The sequence below is a fragment of the Thunnus albacares genome, chromosome 14 (genome assembly GCF_914725855.1).
Source record: "Thunnus albacares chromosome 14, fThuAlb1.1, whole genome shotgun sequence".
NCBI lineage: Eukaryota > Metazoa > Chordata > Actinopteri > Scombriformes > Scombridae > Thunnus > Thunnus albacares.
This window is the reverse complement of record NC_058119.1, coordinates 7,821,303-7,845,907: the sequence shown is the minus strand read 5'-3', so window position 1 is coordinate 7,845,907 and position 24,605 is coordinate 7,821,303. Positions and strand designations below refer to the sequence as shown.

Below are 24,605 nucleotides of genomic sequence, written 5' to 3'. Positions count from 1 at the left end.
AATTTATATCCAAGTCTGTTTAGTTTAATGCCTCCACTGCACAAAACAGATAAATAAAAAGAAAGGCAGATGTGTAGATGGACAAAATCACTGAAAACAAAAATGATTAATTTGTGCACTTTGCTAATCATTGATATTAACCACGGGTGCTTAAGTGCATGTATGATTTGTGTTGCGAAGGGCTTGTTGGGTCGGTGGAACAGACTCGACTGATAGACGTGGCACACTGATACAGATGGTCATAATGATTCATACGCCACGTTGAATGTTTGCATACCTAATAAACGCTTTCTGACAGTTGGCATGCCAAAAATGAATAGATGCCAGAGTCAAAAGTGCCTAGTGGTAATGAGGCACGGACCATCAGTGACACTGCAATTACGCTCCTCATTAATTCAGTCACAAGCGGCGAACAGTTGGTGACAGAGAAATAGAATTGACATGCAATTAATTGATTTCCTCAATAGGAGCACATTATTGGATGAGTTGTTAATCGATAGTGACAACAATGTGCTCAGCATGGAAGTAATTGAGAGGGCCAAACAAAATTAAAATGTCTTTCAACTGCTGAATTATTTAGCCTTTCAACATGGCTGGCTGTTCTCTTTTATAAGACATTTCCAGCACATGTAGGTGGTTATGTGGTACGGTAGAGAATATGACTACAGAATAAAGTTCCTTAAATTTGACAGTATATTTTTATGATTTTAGCTCTTCACTGTCAGTTTGTAGCAGGGTTGTTGGTGAGAAGAATGAAGATTTTTTACATGCATGGTTTTCTAGTGATGCGTTTTCATTTTACCGAACATGTTGTCTATTGCTAGCATTAAAGTTATTACTTGATTAGAGGCACCTGGTAACTGAAAGTACAATCAAATGAGAAAAAACATCCCTGAATGTGAAACAGGCTTGGGAAGAGAAACTAGCTCTTACTGGTTAAGGCGTTAAATTGAAAGTGCACCACCGACCAAAGTAAGGTTACATTTGTTTTTTGAGTATGTGGGTATACCATGAAGTATCCATGCACACATAAGCCAGCCATTAAAAACAGCACACAAGTATGTCAATGTTGTGTTAGTACCACCCCTACCATGTTATCACCTCAGTGTGTTTTAACTGGGTCTAAATCTCAAGACTACAAAGGCTCCAGTAGAGGACCAGCAGCTCCTCCCTCAACAAAGCTTATGTCATCCACTCTTTTTATAATCATCTCGCCAGCAGGTGTTCAAAAGCTGCCTACACTGCTCTGCTTCACTTTCCTCCCTGATCCTGAACACCAGCAGCCCATACAGAGAAACACAGGTGCCTCGCATCATGAAATGCCTGAACAACCGGGCCGACAGCCACCTGACTGGGCAGGTGGAGTGTGAATTGGACGCCATGGGCAACGGGGCCTGGGTGAACCAGGGCTACTGTGCCTCCCCTCCACCCCTGCCCCGAGCTGTCAGCACCATCTACAACCCACAGCCCCTCTTCCAGGGCTCCATGGACAGCATGTACAAACTGGACACCCCCAGCCCATTACCAGAGGAACCAGAGTCTGCTGACCAAAGCCTGGTGAAGAAACGCAGAGGCTGCTGCTCTTTTATCAAAGGTAAGAAACCATTGTACTGAGTATTTCTGCTTTGAATATAAGTTGAGTATGGATCACACCTTGCCAAGTGATGAATGAATAATGAAGACTTTCTTTGGTACTGGTTCAGTCAGCCTGTAAAACCAATTAATCTCTCTCAATATCCTTTTTTAACCTTAAATTCTTGTCAGTTATTTTGTTGGCTAAACAAAGTAGGCCTTCAACGGAGCATCAGCTGCTTTCTGAATACCAAGGATTAAAGTCAATATGCATGATAGGTCTTAAAAAACACAGTTTCAGCTTGATAAATAATTTTGTGTCATAATGACATCAATGGTAACTTAAGCTCATTTTCTGTAGGCTTGTGGGGTACAACATTGACTGAAAACACCTCAAACAACAGAGAACTGTTTGTCCGAACCACGCTACGGGAGTTACTGGTCTATCTGGTGTTCCTGGTGGATATATGTCTCTGTAAGTATTCAAATCTTACCATTCAAAAATTTTGTGAATTTGCAATATGTCTATTCCTGACACTTGCAGTAGTTTCAAAATTCAAGTCAAAAATGTTAAGTACCGGGGTGAAACAGCATTTGCAATTAATTCTTAATTATTTAAAGAAAGTTGTGAAACTTGAGTTAAATTTAATTTTACACCTGCTTAAATACTTGGATTTAATTTACATGAAAGCATGAAAATTACCGCTTTTGATACATACATGTAGAACTGCAAATAACAATGATTTTCATTATCGATTAATCTGCTGATTATTTTCTTGATTCGTTTGGTCAACAAAAAAAGTGAAAAATGACCAGTATAATTTCCCAGAGTCAGGGGTGAGTCTTCAGATGATGACGGTCCAAAACCCAAAAATATTCAGTTTATTATCATGTATGACACAGAAAAGCAATAAATCATCACATTTAAGAGGCCAAAACCAGCTAATTTTTTGGCCTTCTTGCTTAAAATAATGATTATTTGATTATCAAAATAGTTTCTGATGAATTCTATATCAAATGACTAATTGATTCATTGACTAATTGTTGCAGCTCTACATAAATGATCCATGATGTGTCACAGGAGATAAAGAGAATTCAACAGTGTGTCTGGGTTTGACAAATTGCAATACAACGTATTTTCAGTACAAGTGAATCATATATCTTTGTTGACTGTGTCTGTATTTGTGCACTTAATGTCTACGTTTGTATATCTCAATATACATTTTACAATACTTTTTGTTTTTAGCAATGCTAATGATTTGTTGAAGTGCTCACCATGTATATTTGGGAGGATGTTACTGTAAAGAGCACTCTGGACTGTTGATTTACCATCAAAAGCTTCCCTCTGCTTTAATGCCTACCACAAATGCCCTCCCCATCCCTCTGCCTGAAAGCCATTGTCCAGCTGAGCATTAGGATTGAAAGGGACATGAGCACTGCTTTCTTGCCTTGTAGCGATAAGAGCATTTGGCCTCGTCCATTGTTGCTTTGTCTGGGTTAGATTTACATTGTTTGAAGAGGCTATTTGCATCAGGCCAGCGTGCTCTCTCTTCAAACAAATTACAGCCTCTAATCTGGATCCATTTGACTGCTGCGGTATAAACAAAGCCGCACAACAAATCTTCACTGAGGCCTTGCATGTCTGCTTCTGAGTTGTCTTATCTTCAGACCGTTGAATGGAGCAACATTTAGAGCTGAGCCTGAGCAAAGCCAGATAGGAATCAACAACTGGGCGTTAACAATGTGATTACGTTGTCTTTCAGTGACATACGGTATGACCAGCTCAAGCACCTACTATTACACTAAAGCCATGACGGACCTGTTTGTGAATACAGCCGGTGAAAATGGGGTTAGGTTTCAGTCCATCGGCACCATGGCTGACTTCTGGAGTGTGAGTTTTCCTACATATTCATTTCCTCCATGGTCACCACAGTGACAAATCACTGAGAAAAAATTCAATATGAAGAGAGTGTGTGATAATGGCAGACAACTAAACTTGCATCATACACTAATACAAACTGTCTTCTGTGTGCAACTGAAACTGCATCCACCCTCTTTTTACATGAACAGTATGCCCAGGGACCATTACTGAACGGCCTCTACTGGACTAAGTGGTACAATAACCAGTCCCTGAACAGTGGAGACCAGTCCTTCATCTACTATGAGAACATGCTGCTGGGAGTCCCCAGGATGAGGCAGATCAAGATCAAGAACAACTCCTGCAAGGTCCACAAAGACTTCCAAGATGAGATCACAGGATGTTTCGATGTCTACAATGAGAAGAAGGAAGATGATCTCAGCTTTGGTCTCATCAATGGCACTGCGTGAGTGGCTCACTATTTTCATTGCAGGGTTACTTTGGGTGTGCTGTTGGATACAAGAATTGCAAGACTTTAGCATTAAAGCTTTTTCTTGAGCTGTTTGTGCTGTCTTGTTCCTCTGCAGCTGGACCTACCACACAGAGAAAGACATCAAGGGTTCCTCTCACTGGGGCTTGCTGACCACCTACAGTGGAGCAGGATACTATCAGGACCTGAGTCAAACCAAAGAGGAGAGCTCCATCAAACTGACAGAACTGGTGGACAACCTTTGGCTCGACCGAGGAACCAGAGCAGTCTTCATTGACTTCTCCACTTACAACGCAAACATCAACATGTTCTGTGTCATCAGGTAAAGAGAAGCTGACAATAGCAGCTTTTGCACTCAATACCCATTGGTTGGTGACCATTTTTGTGGTTGACCAAAGCTTTATCCATTTCTTGTAGGTTGGTAGTTGAATTCCCTGCAACTGGCGGAGCAATCCCCTCCTACCAGATACGAACAGTCAGATTGATTCGCTATATCACCTACTGGGATTACTTCATCCTCGGCTGCGAAATGGTTTTCTGTTTATTCATCCTCTATTATGTTGTGGAGGAGATTCTTGAGCTGCGAATACACAAGTTCGCCTACTTTAAAAGCATCTGGAATATACTGGATATTGTGGTCATAATGGTAAGATAATGTATTTGTTATTTTATTCAAACATGTCCTTTCCTCTGATAGGCCTCGAAGAAGTAACATTGTTATCCTTTCCAGCTTGCCATTGTTGCCATCATATTCAACATTTTCCGTACTGTCAAAGTGGACAATTTGCTTGGCAAACTGCTAGAACAACCTAGCATCTATGCTGATTTTGAATTTCTGGCATTCTGGCAAACACAATACAACAACATGAATGCAGTGAACTTGTTCTTTGCATGGATCAAGGTAAGGCCATCTTCCACTCTCAAACATTACGTAGGAACATTATCTGGCTGTGGCGTCATCTCCAAAGACTTTTGTGTGTTTTCTTCTTGTCCCTCTAGGTTTTCAAGTACATCAGTTTTAATAAGACTATGACTCAGCTGTCCTCCACACTGGGTCGATGTGCTAAAGATATCTTGGGATTTGCCGTCATGTTCTTCATCGTGTTCTTTGCCTACGCTCAGCTCGGATATTTACTCTTTGGGACAGAGGTTGACTCCTTCAGCACCTTCGTCAAGTGCATGTAAGAGGTGTCCAAAGTAGCAGCGACAGCAAAGACTTAAAAAGGATTAAGCATCAACTACTTAATCATTTTTCTTTTTCCTTCCTGCAGTTTCACACAGTTCAGGATTATTCTTGGAGACTTTGATTATGATGCCATCGACCGTGCAAACAGAGTTCTTGGGCCAATCTATTTTGTCACCTATGTGTTCTTTGTTTTCTTTGTTCTACTGGTAAGTTGTTCTGCTACACAAGACATATTATAAAAAGAAAAAGATAAGCATTCTTTTTACCTTTTCATGCATTTGTTCTTCAGAACATGTTTTTGGCCATCATAAATGACACATATTCTGAGGTTAAGGAGGAGCTCTCATCCCAAAAAGATGAGCTGCAGATTACTGACATCATCAAACAGGTAACAGAAATCCCATTGTGTTTACATATTGTCTAAAATACTAAAACAGTTTCATAAGTGTTGCATAATCTTTTCTTGTAATTCAGAGTTACATGAAGACATTCATGAAGTTGAAACTTAAAAATGAGAAAATATCAGACGTTCAGAAGGCTCTACGGTCTGGATCTGGAGAAATTGAATTCAAGGACTTCAGAGAAACTCTGAAGGAGTAAGTGACAAAAATATCAAAAAGATTGTTATACCAACTTATTCCAACACAAAGCATAAAAAATATCCTTCACCACTCTGATGATCTTGTAGGATGGGACATGCTGATCATGAAATTTCAGCAGCTTTCTCACGGTTTGATCGTGATGGGAACCAAATTCTAGACGAAGACGAACAAGAGAGGATGAAAACAGAGCTGGAAGAAAAGAGGGTTTGTAGTCGACATGCTGTGACTTGATTTACAAGATCAACATGGCAACTTCATGTCATTTTCATATTGTTTTACTTTCTTCTTCTTTAGCTTAACAATCGATAAAGCAAACGTTTATAGAGATCAATTCAAACAATCTGTGTTTTGTTATTGTTATCATTTTCCTCAGGATGCTCTTTGTGCCGAACTCAACAATCTTGGAATGAATTATGGGAAAGATTTACTGGAGAAGCCTCCCGTGACCGTAAATGATCAGAGGAACCACTCTAGTCAAACCTCTGTGGATCGGGAACAGTTTCTAAGGTCTAATGTCTTGAAGTACCTGTTTTGTTCTTTAAATAAGAATTTCAGACAATCGCAATGGACGTTAAGCAAAATCTGAATTACCTCTCTCTTTCCATGAAAGACTGACCAGGCAGGTTCTCCACCTTGAAAGCTCTGTGGCAGGCATCACATCCAGGATTGAGTTGATTATGGAGAAACTGGGATTACAAGACAAAACTAAAGGGAACAAAACAGCAGGGAAACTATCTGTGACCAAAAATGATGTGAGTAGAAAAATAGGTTGCAGATATTTCTACACCTAGAGAAATCAGTAGTTGTATGCATCAAATGATCTTTTAATGAGAAGCCAAGGGTCTAGAACACATCGCCCTCAATGTACAAATATTAGGGATTCTTGGTTTTCATGAAGTACACCAAAAAGTATATTGATGCTATGTAACAAATGTGTTGTGGGTAATGCCAAAGGGGAATAAATATAACATCAGGAAAAGGTCTCTGATATTTTGTACATTCAGTATATACACAAGTATTCCAGCAAGTTAGACTAGACTTGTATGTCTAAGTTTTGTTCTTATAAATACAAAATGTTTAATTTTCAATTACCCCCTATCCAGACTGATGAAACTGCCTCAGATGGGAGTGTCCTGCTGTGTGTGGACAGAGGAACAAAGGCTGAGATGTCTTCACGGAGACCAACCGTTCGTACCAACTCCACATTCGACTGTCATATGTGATTAAACTCTGAGAAACAGAATCATGAGTTATGTGGAAGTCAGCTGACACGAGGATAACTGGTACATTCACCAAATAATACTTTGTGTTTAACGACATTTCAGGAACGTCTGTTTGATAAAAAGATTCTTCAGGTTTTAAACTGTTATGACGGTCAGATCAACAACAAAAAACATTGATAGTTTGATTTAAACATGGCAATATTCAACACTTAAAACTCCTTTTAAATTACAGTTACTCACATTTCATGGAAATATGTAGATAGTGTATAAAGATGTTTTTGAGATTGCTTGATAGACATCTGCACTAGAGCTAAGACAATAAACTGGTTAAAGTTTAAGCACAGATATATATATAAGACTACAATGTACTATGTTGTAGAGAAGACTTGAATGTACATCTACATATTATTAGTGTTGTGTAATATATTTGAACAGTAAGTTAGAACATTAAAATTGTGCAATATAATTCATTATTAGACAGTACATATGCCACGTAACATCTGACTAAGTCAATGCTTGCTTTGCTTTAGTCGTTTAATGTTTATGAATTGTTCAAGTTTATTACACTTGCTCAAAAATTATCAACTTGTTTGCACAGTTTGGTGAAATAAATCCACAAAATAATTCTCAAATAGATTTTATATGCAATATATAGTTCAAAAATTATTCATCACCTCGGTCCACTTCCTAAGCTGCAAACAATTAATGTTGTAACAGCAAACTTGTGAAGAATTAAGTGTCCGTAGCCACGGTGCAGGTGTGGTTTTATATTTCTCAACATAACTGCAAACAAAAAGGAGGGGACGAATTTTGAGCAAATGTATGGAAAGTACATGCTGTCTAGTATTTGCATTTTACATTCAGATTGTACAAAATTTAGAACCTCAGTTCCATAACTGTTAAAATGTAATTTACTATGTCTAGTAGAACAACTGAAAAGACATAATTTACATTGAATGTATGTTTTTCTGTCAGAGTTTCTGTGTGAGGCAAACAGCACAAATTATTAGTGTCTAATAAATATACTGAATGACCAGGTTCAAATGTTTCTTTATTTGAAGTGACTGAGTTTTCCGTTTAAATGGAAAATGGATTTCATCCTTTATTAAACATCACTTCTGTTGTTCAACTTATATGCATTATTGTCATAAAAGCAAATTGCCATTACATTCAATATTTTAAGCAACAAATATATTACATGTCAAAAGCGTGCAGTTCAAGCTGAAACATCACCTGCTTCCTGCTACTTCCTGAAAATGGCACACAGACTTATTAATGGGAAAATCCACAATGGAAGAGAATTTAGATTTGCGATGGAGCCTCTGTAAATAAAGTTTGAATTTACTGACACATCAATTAAGGCTTATTCATAAATCATATTGCTGAAATTTAAGGATGGTATTTAATTTCATAACATTCTACCTACAGTATGTACATTATTTCTTTCATGAAGGTTTGTGATCAATGTTTATATTTACACACTCAGCCAACACGACCCTGTTTTGTTACATTAAGTCCCCCTAGCTCTAAACAAACCAAAAAATTACATTATCAGGTTTGTTAGCTAGTACACCAAGAACAGGAAAGTGAAGGAAAGTGAAGTTAACAAGTTACACTGTACAAAATGGCACATATGAAAATTAAATCCAAATGGCAGGACGTCTTTATGAATTCTTTGTCACAATTTGTCTGTGATTTTTAAATTATTTGCCTGTGATATATGGTAAATAAACTCAGAATGTGCTGAGGGGCAAAAGCAGTGCCTGCTGCCCTGACAAATTAATGACATATTTAGAAAACCTTCCACTTTAAGTGGAATAGACGAAATATAAGATAAATTAATTGCATTTTATAGGAAGCCTAACATGACAATTTGTCTTTACAAAGGTGGGTGACTGAAAAGTGATGCAATGTAATTAGGGGCCAGTTTTCTTGCTAAATTAAGTCTGGATCTTTGCAAAACTCTTACAGTCATATGAAAGAAATGACTATAAATTAATTGAGGTTAACAAGAGGAAGGCAAAAGGAAGGAAATATTTAAGATTTAATATTCCTCTAGGAAACCAGCCCAGAATCAGCATACAGAGTCAACTATGTTTATAAAGTTTGGGGGTTATTAAGATCTTTTTTACAACATTTTATTTATACAGTGAGCATGTCCTGTAGCATTTCCTTTGCCATGAAACACAGGATTATAAATTAGTCCAATCTAGGCTACATCAAGGTCAACTAAACTAAAATCCATCAAAAGTCTGCAAAGAACATGCTGATCACTCCAATATTTAAAAAATCTAATATTTTTTGCTTTTTAGAGCTGTGAAGGTAAAATTTTCTTTGTACATAAATTTACCCAAGAGATACCACCACCTGCTTAAATGTCTATTAAAGCCACAGTTGCTTATACAAATAACATGAGTTTCACATATGCTGGAAAGGTAAACTACCGTCACAGGGCCTCTATTCACAAAGCATTTTTCATTAATATATCAAAATGAGACTGAATTTATAGCTATTGGCTGAAGCCAAGCGCAGACCAACGTTTAATAGGTTTTTGTGGCTCAGTGCAGTTTGTAAAACAAATTCATTGTGACCCACCATACATACCCTCTTGATCTGTACATCTGTCTTCTTTGTGTGCCATTTAAAAAACAGACGTATATTACAAAACTTAATCAATACTTGAAGACTTGAGTTTTGTCATCTATTGTATAAAATGACAGAAAAATGCCTCAAGTATGACAAGTAAATAAACATTTTGACAATTTTGTAACAAACAATTTTTCCATTGAAAATGTTGAAACATTATAAACATATTGGCAAACTGAGAGCAGATATTGCTATAGTTTGATAATTCAATATTAATGTTATAAAGTTAGAGGTTCCCAAGGACTTGAATGGTTGTCATATTCCAGTGAGATGCTGGAGGTACATGATGGCTTGTACTACGTGTGCTTTTAGCTCCACTGAAACACTCAATCGTTTTGGTTCTATGTATGTTCATTTTCACACTTAATGTTTTTGCTCCATCTCTGAATTTGAGAGGGGAACTACACAGGTTTTGGCCCATTGGTCAACTTACTCAATGTGTGATGATAAGAGGAATGGCATTAAATGATCTCTGTATTCGTTAGATAGCTGTCAGTGACCAATGCTAACGCTGCGAATTCTCTGCGTAAGGTTTCCAGAGGGTCAAACATTCAAAAAGCTGGTAACATCTACTTTGACAAAGACAGTTGGTTTGGCTTTACTTCAGAAGCCCAAGAGCACTTTTCTATAACAGAACTATGAATTATCATTAAATGAACTTTTAAAAAAATCTGAGTGAAATGAACATTGTCATTTAAAAAATTACTGTTTAGGAGCAACTATTAGCTACAAAGGCTTTGTGAATATGGCCCCTGTCCTTCTTTTACCACAGCAGCTGTCCAGATGAAAGAGCGCTGTGTGGTCTAAAAGTGTTGACAAACTCCTCTTGGTAATTGACTTAGTTAGGGCCAGCTCACTGTGTTTGGTAGCCCGCCATGCTGAAGTTAGCCAGGTTAGACATGACTGAACCAGGCGGGGCTGCAGCTTGAGCTGACGGAGATCCAAAGCTTCCCACCCAGGCCGGTGACTGGGACTGCCTGTGAAGTTGCCACAAAGATCTGGTTAGTGTAAGTGCTCCTTCTGTTTCATCTTAAAAGTGTTTTGAAAGTTTAAGAGACATCAAGTGAGCATCTGTCAGGATTCGGGAGCATTTAATGACCTGTAACAAATGAGTCATACAAAAAGTGAATTACGGATTAAATTAATACATACAACAAAGCAAAACTCACTCTACTCCAAATCCTTGCTGGTTCCACGTCTGGCCATACATGCTGTAGGAGGGAACTTGCCATCCATTGGTCACATACTGCTGCTGCTGCTGCTGCTGCTGCTGCTGCCCGTACTGCTGTTGTGGATTTCCATAGAGCTGATTCCACTGCCCCCACTGACCATAATCAACCTGTGTGACACCAAGAGAGAAAAAAAATTGTCTTAACTGTCCCATTAAAAATGGCCTCAGCATTCAATTGGGAGCAAATAACCTTACAAACAGTGCAAGAAAAAGGTAAGTTATTATTTTGAAATGAACATTTTAGTATTTGTTTTTCATTTTCTGACTCTGCAAACATACCTTTGGATTTATAATGAGGTTTTTCAATCTGTTAGTTTCATTGTTTTAGTTAAAAGGAAAGACTCCAATAACTGGATCACCATGAAAATCTGCTGCTTGGCCTTGAGCATTTATTCCTCCATGATATGACATTTCCCTACCTGCTGTGGATTTTTGGCCATGTCAGGAGATTCTTTGCCCCAGAAGCACTTCACCATGTGTCCTTCAATAGCTGTGCCATTTACTGACACAATGGCATGAGCAGCACTGTCGTGGGAGGAAAACCTTAAAAGAGAAAACAGCAGCTTAGCATGTAATTTTCTTAAACAGAAAACTAAACAGAACAGAAAATATTCAATTTACTGTTTACTCATAGTAGCACTGAACTTGTGACAAATATAACAGAGAAGGCCACTGAACCTGAGTCTGATATTGACTGGTATGTTACTGAGTTATGCAATGTGGTTTTGTTGACACCTAGAGGTCAGATGCTGCAATAGATGGTAGCAGTACCTGATGAAAGAGTATCCTTTCTCTGGGAAAACTCTGATTTCCATTATCTGACCAAACGGTGAGAAGGTCTGTCGCATCAAATGTTCTGGAAGAATTAAACAGAAAAAAATATGTGATTAGTACTTTGGCTATTTATGGAACACTTATGGTAAGCAATGACTGTGCTACAGCAGTGTGACTAAGGACTGTAACAATGGCCACTTACCGGATAGCCCTGACTGGATCCCTCCACAGTACACGGTACAGTTCTGTGGACTGGACTGAGTCACTACATCGTCGAACCTCAGCTGCTTTGAGCCATCTGAAATAGCCATCAGCCAAAACAAACTTAACTTCATATACAAGGTTTGAGATTAAAATCAATTCCAAGCCAAAGCTGTGACTTAACTATGGTAATGGGATACATCAGAGCTAAAAATACAGTCTGGTCTAGTGCTTGTTGGCTGTCCTAATTATGAAAATTAACAGTGAACATTTCTGCATATGTTACCATCATAACCATATTAATGACAATGATCTCAGAATTTTTATGTGCATAAATATCTTCTAAGTTTGAAATTGGCAAAATACTGTCACATTAATAATATCAAGGTACTGGGTATCTCATTTTGTCAATATCACCCTGCCCCAGCCACTAAAACTTACTGTCCTGAGCACTCTTCGGAGCTGGTGGCTTTCGCGTTGCCCAGTTGGTTCTGATTTGACGTCCTCCAAGCCATTGTCCTCCCATGTTAACGATGGCATTCTCTGCATCCTATGAATCCAAATCAAACAGTTACCCCTCTGAATTATATGAATCAATGAAGTTTATTAGTTGCCATAATCAAATATCAGAATATACATTAATGTTTGTAATCTCACTAATGTTCAAAATGGTGATGTTTAACAAGACACAATGTAATGTTAGATGATTTAAGTTGTGACTATGGTTTTAGCTACGATTAATTCTACTTTTAATTACTGCAAATGCTTTAAAAGTAGGATAATAAACAGAAAATAGAAATAACCTTCAGTCTGTGTTCTTGCACTGGAGCCTTACCAGTTTGTTGTAGAAGGACACAAATCCATACCCCTTTGATTTGCCTGTCGTCATGTCCTTCACAACACGGGCATCACTGGAGGGAAACATGAAAACGTCAGTGCACTTTCCAGTTTGAATGTTTCAAACTAAAAAGGAACCACGCAAAACACACTGAACTGTGAATCCTCTACACTGTCCTACAATAATGTACATTAGCTATCATGACCCTGGACTGAGCACTGACTCGTAATATTAACTTCAAAGCAACACTTGAAAACAAAAAGTATGTACAAATACATGCAGCCTACAGTATTGGTTTTACATAATTTCAGATGTATTAATGGAGCCTTGCCACTAGAGCACCACTTCTTGTTCAGTCTTCAAAACAATAGGCTACTGATTTAAATTCACAAAGGAACAGATTATATAGATTACCATGCATTCTTAAAATCTGCAATTGGTGCTCTTCCTACAAATAGAAATATATAGAAAATATCAAAGAGAAAAAAAGGAATTAAACGGCATACATGGCCTGTTAACAGATTTCTTTATTTTTCCTGGTCAATTCTTTACCACCAATATGGAGTATGGAGTTTGGGGAGCTGCAAATTTTGAGAAATTGACATTTTCAGAAATTTTGGAAGAGGATCATTGCACTACAAACAATACTATGAAAATCAAAATGAGACAATTTAAACATAGGTTTAGAGGAATACATTGAGTATTGGAATTTGTTAATCTAAGCTAAATCACGTTAATACAAAGCATCTACAAAAAAAGACATATGGAAAGAATGGAATAAATAGAGAAAAAAAACTACATCTGAGTCTCCAGAGTGCACAGTTCCTTGCTGTTAGCCTTCAAGCTCCTGTCCAATCCTATGAGCATTTCTGTAAAATAACCAAAGTGCTATTACTTCACTGAGACCCACAACTAAAAGCTGTTAAGGTTCATACACAAAGCTTACATTTTGCTGACATACAAGTTACTTACCATACCCTAAATATGCAAAGAAAAGCAACACTGGACTAAAAACTGACACTTAACATAATGTTTGGCCCTATGACATAAAAACAGAGACACAATGCAGAAACCACAAGTGAATAACTGCAATAAAGCACTTAATAGCTTACAGGAATTGTGTTATAATCAATAAATTGAATTAGGCTGTTTCGATCTGCTAAGAATGTTTTTAAAAACTAAGTACAATAATATAATAGTAAAAGGTTAAGTCCATTCTGAGATCTACTTTCATGTGATGCTTAAAATTATGTTGGTCCATCAACCATGTTTACATGCATGATTGTAGTACTCTTATGATATAAAAATGACATAGAATACATCGGGCTGAACCAAACATGAAGCTGTTCACCTGAGCACTAAACACCTCTGTTTACTTCAAAATATTGCACCTCACAAGATTAACAACTTGGATTCTCACTTCTGTGTGAAAAAAGCATAAATTTCCTGAATCCTGCACATCTATCAGTCTGTTTACCTGAAAATGTATTTTGTCGAAGAAGCTGTACATAAAGTGCTTATTTGCAGTGCTGAACAATCAAAAAGATAAATAACATCCATCCATACAGATGCTCAGTAGTCTAGGCCTGGTTTTTTTGAAGGCATTTGTTGCAGATGATGAGTCTGCTTTCTCAATATTCACTCTTGTTTCTTTTTTGGTACGTTATATTTGAAATCTTATTATTACATTTTGGGGAGTCAAGTCAATACCCATGTTGCATGCATGTAAACATGGCCATAGACGGTTGTTTAAGAACATAAACTTACAGGAGATTATTAAGAAGTACCTTAATGTTATCCAACTTTAGAGAAAACAATATGCTTGCACTGTAGCATTGAAATTATTGTATTGAACATAATAAGAAATAACCTTTAAAGCAAAAACTTACGAGATTTTCCCAAAAGGTGCAAATGCAGCCTTGACATCCTCAGTGGTAATCTCAGGGCTCAAATCACCCACAAAAACATGGAAGTGATCTACAATGAAACAAAAACAAACAAACAAAGGAGGGAAACCATTTACTATTCTCTGGTAAACTTTGATTACAGCAGATTAGAAGATCAATAAGTGGAGACTTACTAGATGTGTCTTTCTTCTGGCTGCTTGGAGTAGTGGCCCAATTTACTTTGACCTCCTGAAAGCAGAAAGTTCATTTAAAATTCTGCCAGACATCACTCATTTTCTACACAAGAAACATGGATCACAGTGTAGTTCAGACAACAGATGAACTGTCTAACATGGCTATTACTTTAGACCAGAATAATGATCCTACCTTTCCTAATATCTTCCTTCCATTCATGGCTGCAAGGGCTGCAGCAGCATCTCTGTGTTCAAAGAACTCCACAAAGCAATAGGGGTCGTTGCTTGTGTGCTGCAAGAGACAAGGTCAAATGCAAAAGTACAAAAGATTATTTCAGTTTTCCTCCATTATATTGTAGACAACTGCAACTGAAAACAGTTGTCTATTTTCACTGAAATTTTCACTGTATCACTGTATTCACACTTTTCCAACAGTATAATACATGAAATCTTGGTAACTTTTTTTGGTGGAAAGTGGGGACGTCACTCCATCCAGATGTGAACGACAGGTGCAGAGGACCTGCAAAGAAAAAGTAAAAGATATACAGGAAGACACAACAAAACAATCTTCTGCTGCTTACCTCTGTTATCATTTTACAACTTTTGCAAGGCCCTATCTGGGTGAAGAGTTGCAGAATCAAAATTTCTGTGACATCCCTGGAAAGGTTTCCCACATACCTGGCAGGGAATGAGGAAATGAGGTTAATTTAATGAGCGCTCTTAACAGTATCCTCCTGATAACGATGGGGTTGTATAGATAGTAATATTTATTCTGAAAAAAACTGACCTACAGACAGGTTATTTCGGCCATTATCGTGTAGTGATGGTGGGTTATTCGTGTGACGTTGTTTACATTAACTTAAATGACTTACAAGCCGGCCTACGTTAGACAGTAGATTAACTACATAAATATATTAAATAAGAATGTTTTTTATTTTTTTTATTGCTTACAGTTAACCTCATGTTAACTAATCCCGCGTCAGTGTTGTTGTCTGGCTAGTTAACGACACAGTAGCGTAATCACCGGGTTTGTGAAGACAGCGGGTAGCTAAGTTAGCCACCGGTTAAGCTACCATTACCCAGGGTTATTATATACTTAATGTTACTTACAGGGTTTTGGGGTGGGTTTCGTCGTCCATGGTCGCTGCGGGCAGTCACCAGGGGGAGAAAACGTTAGCTAATTGCTAGTTAGGTAACGTTAATCGACTCCGGTATAAGCTGCTCCAACAAGTAGCTAACTAGCCTTGAAGCTAGCTAACCGGGACGCCAGAATAAACGTCACGCGTGCGAAGTGCCCCGGTGACGTCAGAGTAAAGTAATAAAAAGCCGTTGTTTTTTTTTTACGATTTCAACAGTGGAAAATTATATTCTTAAAGATATCTATGTTTCTCGAGGCAATTCGTTGATTATTAACTTTTAAAAAAAATCCCACACAGTGAACACGTACAGTACTTATATTTATCACATTAGGCAAAGACTTGTTTTTGAAGTGTACTGGAAGGGTTCGCTTGTTTTAGTAACCGCTGGTCGGTGGTTCACGGCAGTGGGGACCTTTCTGGAATACGATGAGCTCAGGGGGCGGAAAGGTTTCAGTGTGGGCACGTTTTGAATATCACATTCATATTTTGATTAACAAATGATCTTTTATAGCTGTGTTATTCTAACTGTACAAAAGGTACTACTGTACTACTGTATGAAAAGGACAACCAGTCAAATTAAGAACGATTGTTTTACACTGCATAAACAGTTTATTTACACAAAAATAAAGAAATTAATTTAATCAATACATACATTAAAAAGTAGGCTATTTATTTATTGTTTATTTTTCAAAGTACGCCTAAACTGTCACGTCACTTTCGACCGTCATACCGTCAACTAAAGGCAAAAATACAGCAATTATTATTGTCAATATAGAGCAACAGTAATAATAAAAGGGGATAAATACATATAGGAACAGCCCATACACATAGTAGACAATATAAAAGTATAAACTTACGTGAAAAAATGTAGCTGAATAATATAAGACTGCTGAAAAAATTACTTGCTGGCATACCAATGGGAATACTTTTTTTGATACTAACAGTGGGAAACCAAAAGGAATTTTTGAAATCTTCTCACATACTGGCTTTAATGAGTTAGTCATTATTATTAAAAGGTCAATAAGTATAATTTGTCCACTGTCCTTATTAAATTATCCAGAAAATCTCCACCAAAGATACTGAAAGTTTATCTTCAGTCTCTCCTCACATCTCTGTGGTTCCAATTTGTGTTGAGTAATAACACTGAGGTCTCCACTTCATTACAAGCCACCTTAGAGAAGGGTCCAGGGAGGGCATGGTGGTGGGTGGTTACCAAACACATATCAGTGTTATTGAAATTCCTGTTGGTTGCTGAAGCTTGCAGAAGTCAGACATACTCCTCAGTTGTGGAAATATGTCATGAAATATTCTGGAAACATGTCATGAAATATTTGGAAAGATGTCATGAAATATTCTGGAAACATGTCATGAAATATTTGGAAAGATGTCTTGAAATACTCTGGAAACATCAACCTCATCACTGGAAGAATCAGATAATCATTTGGTAGTGTGAATTATGACTGGAATTTTTCACCCAAGCAAAAAAAAAAAAGAATCACAATAAGAAATTTGCATGCATGCACACATTTGGGTTCAAGAGAACGTCTACAGTATGCATTAGGCTATTTTTGGATTCATTTGTATCTCCTATAAGCTTTACTGTCACTATATAATCCCTATAATATATTGGAAAATATTTATGAAGCAGATTTTTACAATCATCACATGAATTGGCTCCACGGGCTATGTAATACAGGTCTTATTAATTCCAATCTTCTCACTGTTTCATACAGAAATCAATTTGTCCTCAATTGTGTTTTCAAAATTATGTTTGAGCACATCCAAAAAATCCAGGAGGTGGTTTCAGACAGTCTCCAGCCACGCAAGGATGAGTTTGATTTACTAGTATTTCCTTTATAGTATGGAGCTGAATGGGAGAAGTCCTATGATTAAGGAATAACTGTCATTAGAGGTGTCATTGTGCCCACACTGTATCACACCACCACAGTTACATAACTGTGTACCAAATAAGCCCAGACTGAGTTCCCTTGGACAAGATTTTTCTTAAGTGGGAGTCTGAGTACATCTATTTTGGGGAATCTTTGGTTATGAGCAAGCTTATTGGGATTCCCTGAAATTGGGTTCTCAAAATGGGGGGTCATAAGGGCCACTGCGGGGCTCCTGCATGGGAGTCCCCGCAAAATTAGGGTGAGGATTTCCCAGTCAGAGAGACAGAGGAGTCACAGTCAATATCCACAGCTGCGGCAAGAATCCTATAGAGGCTCCCACATGCAAAAACCCAAATGCAGATCAGATTTTTTTTTTTTTGGGGGGGGGGGGGGTGAAATGGTAGAGAGGGTCTGCGACATAACAAGTTTGGGAACCCATGCCACCGTAGCGCTGTCCGCCCCCCTCCCCTCCAACATTTAACCCTGCTATTTCGAGAAACTTCCAGCCCACTTTTCCACGTCACTTGAAGGAATCTTTAAAGCGTCCGTCGCCTGTATAAAATGTCTCAGTACTCGACAGGCAGCAGCAACATGAACGGCATGAAGACACAGTCACCGATACTGACCATGGCAAATAATGACAACGACCCTCTGCCCCTCGGATGGGAAGTCAAAATTGACCCTCAGACGGGATGGCCCTTTTTTGTGGATCACAATAACCGCACGACAACCTGGAATGACCCGAGACACGACACGAAAAAGGTAAAAAAAAAAAAAAAAATTAAAAGAAGAGCGTCGGGATAAAGTTGTAGTGTCAATATTACGGCTTTAACGCATTTTTGACTCCGAGCTACGTCGCTTATAATGCATGTTTAGTAGAATACGCTGTCAAACCGGCAGAAGCGCTGCGCTACATCACTGATATATATTAATCTTGTTGACTATAGGCCTTGTTTGGCACCGTTACCTCCCCCTCACAGACAGCTCACAAGCCTATTATAACGGGTGATCAACCCTGTTATGTTCCCGTGTCATGATCTAAGACTATAATTACTCGATGACTCACCCTGCAGTATGTAAAGGCTACCTATGATGGGCTCCCAGTGTTTTAATACCTCCATGGCTAGAAACACTGCGTCGTCCTGCTCATATTAAACTTTTTCCCTTACAAGGATTGAGGCTGGTCCAGTTCACTTTGGCCTGTGGAGAAAACTGAATCAGGAGGCGCTGGCTGCCCTGCAGATCATATGCAGCTGTTAAAAAAAAAAAAAAAAACATTTACTGCAGAGAAAACCCGTGTAACTGTGAGGGAGCGAAGTGGGCTTCACATGCTGCCAGTTGGTAATCTTTCGTCTGAGAGAGAGAGACAAAGTTAGTGTCCCGAAGAATCTGCTAGAAAGAAAACAGCTGTCAGGGGATAAAATTGGTGCAATGCTGCTGGCAGTGTCCCCTACTGAAATGGCAGAGGGCAAAGGGTCGTTCACAGCTATTTCATAACTTTTGTCTTAGAGGAAAAATGCCAGTGGCTTACATTTAAATACGGTTTTTGTTCTGCAGTCTCCTGTATTTGTTTTCAGAGGCTACAGGCAGAACTTTGATCACTTTTCAGATTTATCATTGACAGAGAACTGAACTATTAGTGGACCTGTTGCTTGTAACCCTGCTTGGCTGTCAGTGGCAGGTGCTTAGTCACTTGGCACACTGAGAATAATACAAAATACTATCTATAGTAATAGTGAGTCTCCAATAAGGAGTTACTTCTAGTCAGATTATTATGTTTACAAATGTACTCTTGAGATCTTTTTCATAAAATTTTTAGGTGTGGTCAAAGACACAAGAAAGGAAATTCACTTATGAAACTATCTTCATAATTCAATGGAAGGGTGAAATAAAACTAATATTAGCCTAATAAATCTGTCGAACAACAGAGAAAAAAGAAGTATTCTACTCTGAGTATCATATAATAATGGTTGGCTAATAACAAGTTAGTTTAGAGGGTGTGCCAAAGTATTGTGTGTGAGATAAATTGGGAAATTCAGCCAGTTGAATGATGTCATGCTGATTGTAGCATAGCAAAAGTATGAAACACAAACACAACAACTGGAAATGGGCTTAATGTAAAAGTCCACGTTAATAATCAGAAGTTATTTTCATTTATCAAATACTCAAGGAGGTGATACTTTTGGCACCCCCCTGCGGAAATATCACATTTTAACCTATAACCTTTGCAATTATCTCAGGACCTGGAGCGCTATCCTGTTTTAAATACTACCCAATTTTGAAAACTATTTGCTTCTCTGCATTAATAATTGCAAATAGCATGTTTAGCTAAACAGATTCAGATAAGACTGATGAAATGTATGTAGCGTCATTCGTGCTACATTTTGGATGTACCTGATTTAAATGTAAATCTCTTTGTGGAGGAGTAAGTACCTGAATAATGTATGAGCTATAAATGGTATTACTCCCTATGCTCATATACTGTGTAAGCACACACAGTTTTTAGTAAAATGATGTCTAACTGCTCAAATTAAACCAATCACCTGGAAAATATTTAATAATGACTTGTCTGAGGTTTTTGACATAATAATGTTAACCAAGCTTGCAGTGATACTGTAATGACATCACTGTACTCACTAATCATGTTTTTTTGTGATTAAATTGTTTTAATAAATACTTAATTTTTTAATTACCAATACTGGAGTTGTCTAAAATGTTTTTAATTAATTGGTCTTATAAGTGTCTTGAGCAGTTTTAATCAGTTAGTTCACTTTGCTGGATATTATAATATGAAGAAATAACATGATCCTTGATTTTCTTTGCTGTAAAATAATTATAAGTTGTTATATGACACTTACACAATAACATATCTTTATACTACTGACTGTGTTGCAGGTCAGAGAAGTGTCAGCAAATGGACCCAACATACCACCAGAACCCAGCCCACAGGAGCCACAGAAGACCTTTGTGAGGGAGATGAAACACCCCATTCTTCGCCCAGGTTATGTCCCAATCCCAGTCTTCCATGAGGGCGCAGAACTCAGACAGCAACAGCACCCGTGTTATTCTTACATTCAGCCAACCACTGCACAGAATATCCGGACAGATGGGCGGACACCTTCCCCGACGCCAGGGCTCCACTGCAGGCCTCGATCACCCTTACATGGACCTTCAGACAGCTGCTCCACTGAGCCTGTAATGGCCAGCTTACCTGTTTCACAAACAGCAGAGGTGGGACTTGAGTAATGAAGAAAAAATATAAGGCTATGTATGCTGCAACACTGTATAATTTGTATTCAGTTATGAATCAAGTACCATAATTTTGGAGTGTAAATAAATGACCAAATACTGAATTTTCAATTTGATTTATTTTCAAGGCTTACACTGCCCCACATCACCAACCCCCACGGCCCAGCAGCACTGGTCTCCAAGCAGGTTATATCCCCATCCCGGTGATCCATGAGGGTGGAGGAGGCCAAACACAAACACAGGCTCAGATAAATCCTTCTGTCTATTCTCAGCGCGTCCCCTACTCAGAGCACCAACAGCCCTGGCCTGGCTACTCTTCAGTAATGCAGCCTCCCCGGGAAAGGGCTTCTCCGATATTGCTTCCCCAGCATCGTGATGCTGCTGCTATTCACATCCCTCCTCATATAAGAAGCCAGTCACCTATTATCACTCAGGTGATGGGAGAAAGACCACAGGTAATTTTACTTTTGTGTGTTTTTACTGGGTCATCCTTTGACATGTTTAACAAGGATTTGATCATCATGTCAGTATGTGTTGACCTAAATAGTGACATATCCTAACGACTTTTTTTTTTTTAAACTTCCAAGGCTCAACAGCATATCCTCACAAGAGACCCGCCCCAGAAAATGGAGCAGGAACCACATAGCCCTCAACAGAAACCTGAGAATGCACAGTTCCCCCAGCCTTTGCACACAGAAGTTGATGGTCAAAAGCCTCAACAGCCTCAACACTTCCAACAGCCTCCACCTCAACAACCTCAACACTTCCAGCAGCTACCACTACAGCAACCCCAGCAGTTCCAGCAACCGCAGCAGTTCCAGCAACCGCAGCAGTTCCAGCAACCGCAGCAGTTCCAGCAGCCGCAGCAGTTCCAGCAGCCGCAGCAGTTCCAGCAGGCACCTCCTCAGACGTCTCCACAGCCTCAGCAGCCTGAACAGTTAACACAGTTGCAGCAACAGTTCCAGCATCCCCAGAAACCAGAGCAACCACAACAACATACTGCAGACATCACAGTCCAAATACCTGCAAAACCAGAAGCCCAGGACATGGCAGCTGTTCCTCCAGAGGTTCCACCTGTAAAGGTAGAGGCCGAACAGCCTGCTCAGTGCCCTGTTCACCCCGGCTTGGCTAAAGTACAGCAGATAGTGGAGCGGGTTGCTAAACTGGAGCAGGAAGTGAAATGTTTTGATGGAAAGAAGAATGATAAGAAATACTTGTTATTGGAGGAGCTGCTGACCAAAGAGCTCTTAGCACTAGACTCGGTTGACCCAGAGGGTCGTGCAGATGTACGGCAAGCGAGACGGGACGGAGTCCGCCGTGTTCAGACCATACTGGAAGAACTGGAGCAACTGGAGGATCAGCCAACAAGGCCTGCAAGCGAGACCTCAATGGAGGGAGACAACCTGACACAGAAAGGAGAGCCCAGCATGATCACCAAGGAGAATGTTGAGATGGCAAAGGAGATATCGTAATGACTGCACACGTCATAATCAAGATGAGAGAAGAATAGCCTGCTGTTTATCTGGCTTACCCACCTCCTCCTCTCTCTACAGCATTTGTGAAAGTTGCATGCATTGATTAACTGTGTTGGTATTTCCTGCCATTCAGCACATAATTGATGGTGGCTCAGCGCAGTCATGTTTTTCAAGCCAATGTTGTTGCCTTCTATGTTGTGCCAATGTCTTCATAATAAGACAGCTGTCATGATCGAGGTGTTGACAACGATTTCTAGTCAAATTAAAGTTTGAATAAGAGGCCTTTATCAATAAATGGAAGAAAAAGTATTTTCTTAAGAAATGTTACGTGTAGTTGCCTTTTGTCTTGATCAAATATTGTATGACGCTTTTCTTAATCCAGTCAGCACATCAGTTAGTACACAAGGGCAAACACAGGGGGCTTTAAAGCAGAACTCACTGCGAAACTCAGTCAACAGAAAAGCATTTTCCCCTTTATTGCCACAAGGCCATGTTGAAGCTGCTTTGTCACAAAACACAATGAGGTTGTTTATTAGATGCTGCTTTTAGTGCATTTACTGATTTTGCTGTCTTCGCACTTTGCCATCATTGAAATGTATCATGCTGAAAGATCAGCAGCACTTCATTTGAGATATATCAGTTACACAAGTTTTGATTGGTGTGTTTGAGTGTTTGTATGTGCATTGGTTTACCTGTAATTTCAAAATATTATATCAGTATTTATATCATTATATAGTATTTTGGTACATTTATGAATGTGTAATGACAAACGGACCTGAGATGTGTAACCTACTTGAGATGTCAGACAATCAGCACTTGGTGCTAATAAGGAATCGCAGTTTAAGATTGTCAGAATGTCCTTGTATAACTACCAAAGCCACAATCTGTAATAGCACTAACACAAAAATGGCCTAAAAGCCTTAAAAATGCCAACTGTGAGAAGTTATTCAACTAATGAACAACATCAATCTATCATTTAAAAGGTACAAAATTACTTTTATTATTACCCTGTAATTGTTTGTGTAGTAAAATAAGCCATCTGTAATGTAGGGTCACTGCCGAATACACCTTTACAAATTATGGATTGTGGCTTATTGTTGATCACGGGTTATGAGTAGCAGGCTAATACATTGTTGAAAGCAAGTCACATTGGTATGGTTGAAATAAAATGTATTTGACATTCATTCTGACTAATATTTGAGTCCCCACAAATTCTTTTTAAAGAGATTGTCAGCAACATAGCATAGTTTTGTATTATTTGCATAGTCTGAGTTACTTTCTTCTCTTGAGCTTCTATAACATTATGTATATACAGTATACCTAATACTGAACTGAGGGTACACAATTTTTACTCCCTTCCAAAATAATCCAGATTTTAAAAATCACCTCAAAACATGTTGTAAGACTCTTGTTTCGAATACTAATTTGTGTCTGATATGTTTTTTTCCACAAAAAAGTTTAATTACCTATTTGAAAGAATTCTTAAAACTTTTCTAAGTTGTATATTGGACCAGGATTGGCTTCTGAAGTAGTTGTGATATCACAAAATGTTTGTACATATAAACCTTAAACACAGCTGTACGCTGAACACACAGAAAGTTTCCCTCTTCAGCAGATGAATATGATCTTCTATTACCAAACTCTGTACATACAATACATCATCCTACGCAGTGAAGGTTAATTCAAGTGAAATAACAAAAGGCAAAACACATTTTTCAGTGGAGAGGAACTTAAATCATGTGTGTGATCCACCTTTGTGAAGATTGACTTTCAGTGCTGGTTGAATTTTTGGTAAGATTACAGTCATGTCTTTGTCTGAGGTCAGCTGCTCCCTTTTCCCGCAGGGCTCCACTGAGTCATGACTGAGAAAATGGTGCCCCCTTTTTCTATGTGGGTGTGGATGTGTTCTTGGCCTTTTTATATATACAAATTACCCGAACCCATAAAATAAAAAGGGATTAAATGACATTAATTTGATGATGCTCTTACATAAATTAAAATCACTGAATCCCTGACAGCTCCAGAGATGCAGTAGCTGTGAATCATTGCCACACCTCAAAGACAGCAATCAACAAGTTAAAAGATAAAGAAAAGATAAGAGATAAGAAAACTAATTCTGACAATTGTGACATCTATAAGAATATCTTATAAT

The 24,605-nt window shown here is 38.5% G+C and overlaps 3 protein-coding genes and 1 long non-coding RNA gene across 7 annotated transcripts; 2 read left to right on the top strand and 2 right to left on the bottom strand.

The window, feature by feature from the left end:
* Positions 1–807: 807 nt before the first annotated feature.
* Positions 808–9,633, top strand: pkd2l1 (polycystic kidney disease 2-like 1). Its single transcript, XM_044371924.1, has 15 exons — positions 808–1,594; positions 1,934–2,047; positions 3,336–3,463; positions 3,643–3,896; positions 4,018–4,242; positions 4,338–4,566; positions 4,651–4,821; positions 4,920–5,101; positions 5,192–5,312; positions 5,396–5,494; positions 5,581–5,702; positions 5,795–5,912; positions 6,082–6,215; positions 6,319–6,460; positions 6,812–9,633. The coding sequence occupies exons 1-15, from the start codon at positions 1,315–1,317 to the stop codon at positions 6,929–6,931; spliced, it is 2,439 nt and encodes an 812-aa protein (XP_044227859.1). The 5' UTR covers positions 808–1,314; the 3' UTR covers positions 6,932–9,633.
* On the bottom strand, positions 5,025–6,896 carry LOC122996464. Its single transcript, XR_006406978.1, has 3 exons — positions 6,801–6,896; positions 6,300–6,413; positions 5,025–5,861 (listed from the first exon to the last, which is right to left on the bottom strand). It is a non-coding gene; the product is annotated as an uncharacterized LOC122996464 (long non-coding RNA).
* tial1 (TIA1 cytotoxic granule-associated RNA binding protein-like 1) lies at positions 7,966–16,160 on the bottom strand. Of its 4 annotated transcripts, none has more exons than XM_044371920.1 (12): positions 15,812–16,151; positions 15,283–15,379; positions 14,895–14,993; positions 14,702–14,756; positions 14,511–14,598; positions 12,619–12,694; positions 12,225–12,333; positions 11,785–11,880; positions 11,580–11,664; positions 11,228–11,351; positions 10,747–10,916; positions 7,966–10,554 (listed from the first exon to the last, which is right to left on the bottom strand). In XM_044371920.1, the coding sequence occupies exons 1-12, from the start codon at positions 15,838–15,840 to the stop codon at positions 10,431–10,433; spliced, it is 1,152 nt and encodes a 383-aa protein (XP_044227855.1). In that variant the 5' UTR covers positions 15,841–16,151; the 3' UTR covers positions 7,966–10,430. The 4 variants fall into 4 exon arrangements, with proteins under 4 accessions (XP_044227855.1, XP_044227856.1, XP_044227857.1 ...); XM_044371921.1 differs by lacking the exon at positions 15,812–16,151 and adding an exon at positions 15,489–15,507; XM_044371922.1 differs by lacking the exons at positions 14,895–14,993; positions 15,283–15,379; positions 15,812–16,151 and adding an exon at positions 13,421–13,490.
* Positions 16,161–18,268: 2,108 nt separating this feature from the next.
* Positions 18,269–23,637, top strand: bag3 (BCL2 associated athanogene 3). Its single transcript, XM_044371919.1, has 4 exons — positions 18,269–18,491; positions 20,625–20,960; positions 21,107–21,433; positions 21,566–23,637. The coding sequence occupies exons 1-4, from the start codon at positions 18,291–18,293 to the stop codon at positions 22,448–22,450; spliced, it is 1,749 nt and encodes a 582-aa protein (XP_044227854.1). The 5' UTR covers positions 18,269–18,290; the 3' UTR covers positions 22,451–23,637.
* Positions 23,638–24,605: the final 968 nt, after the last annotated feature.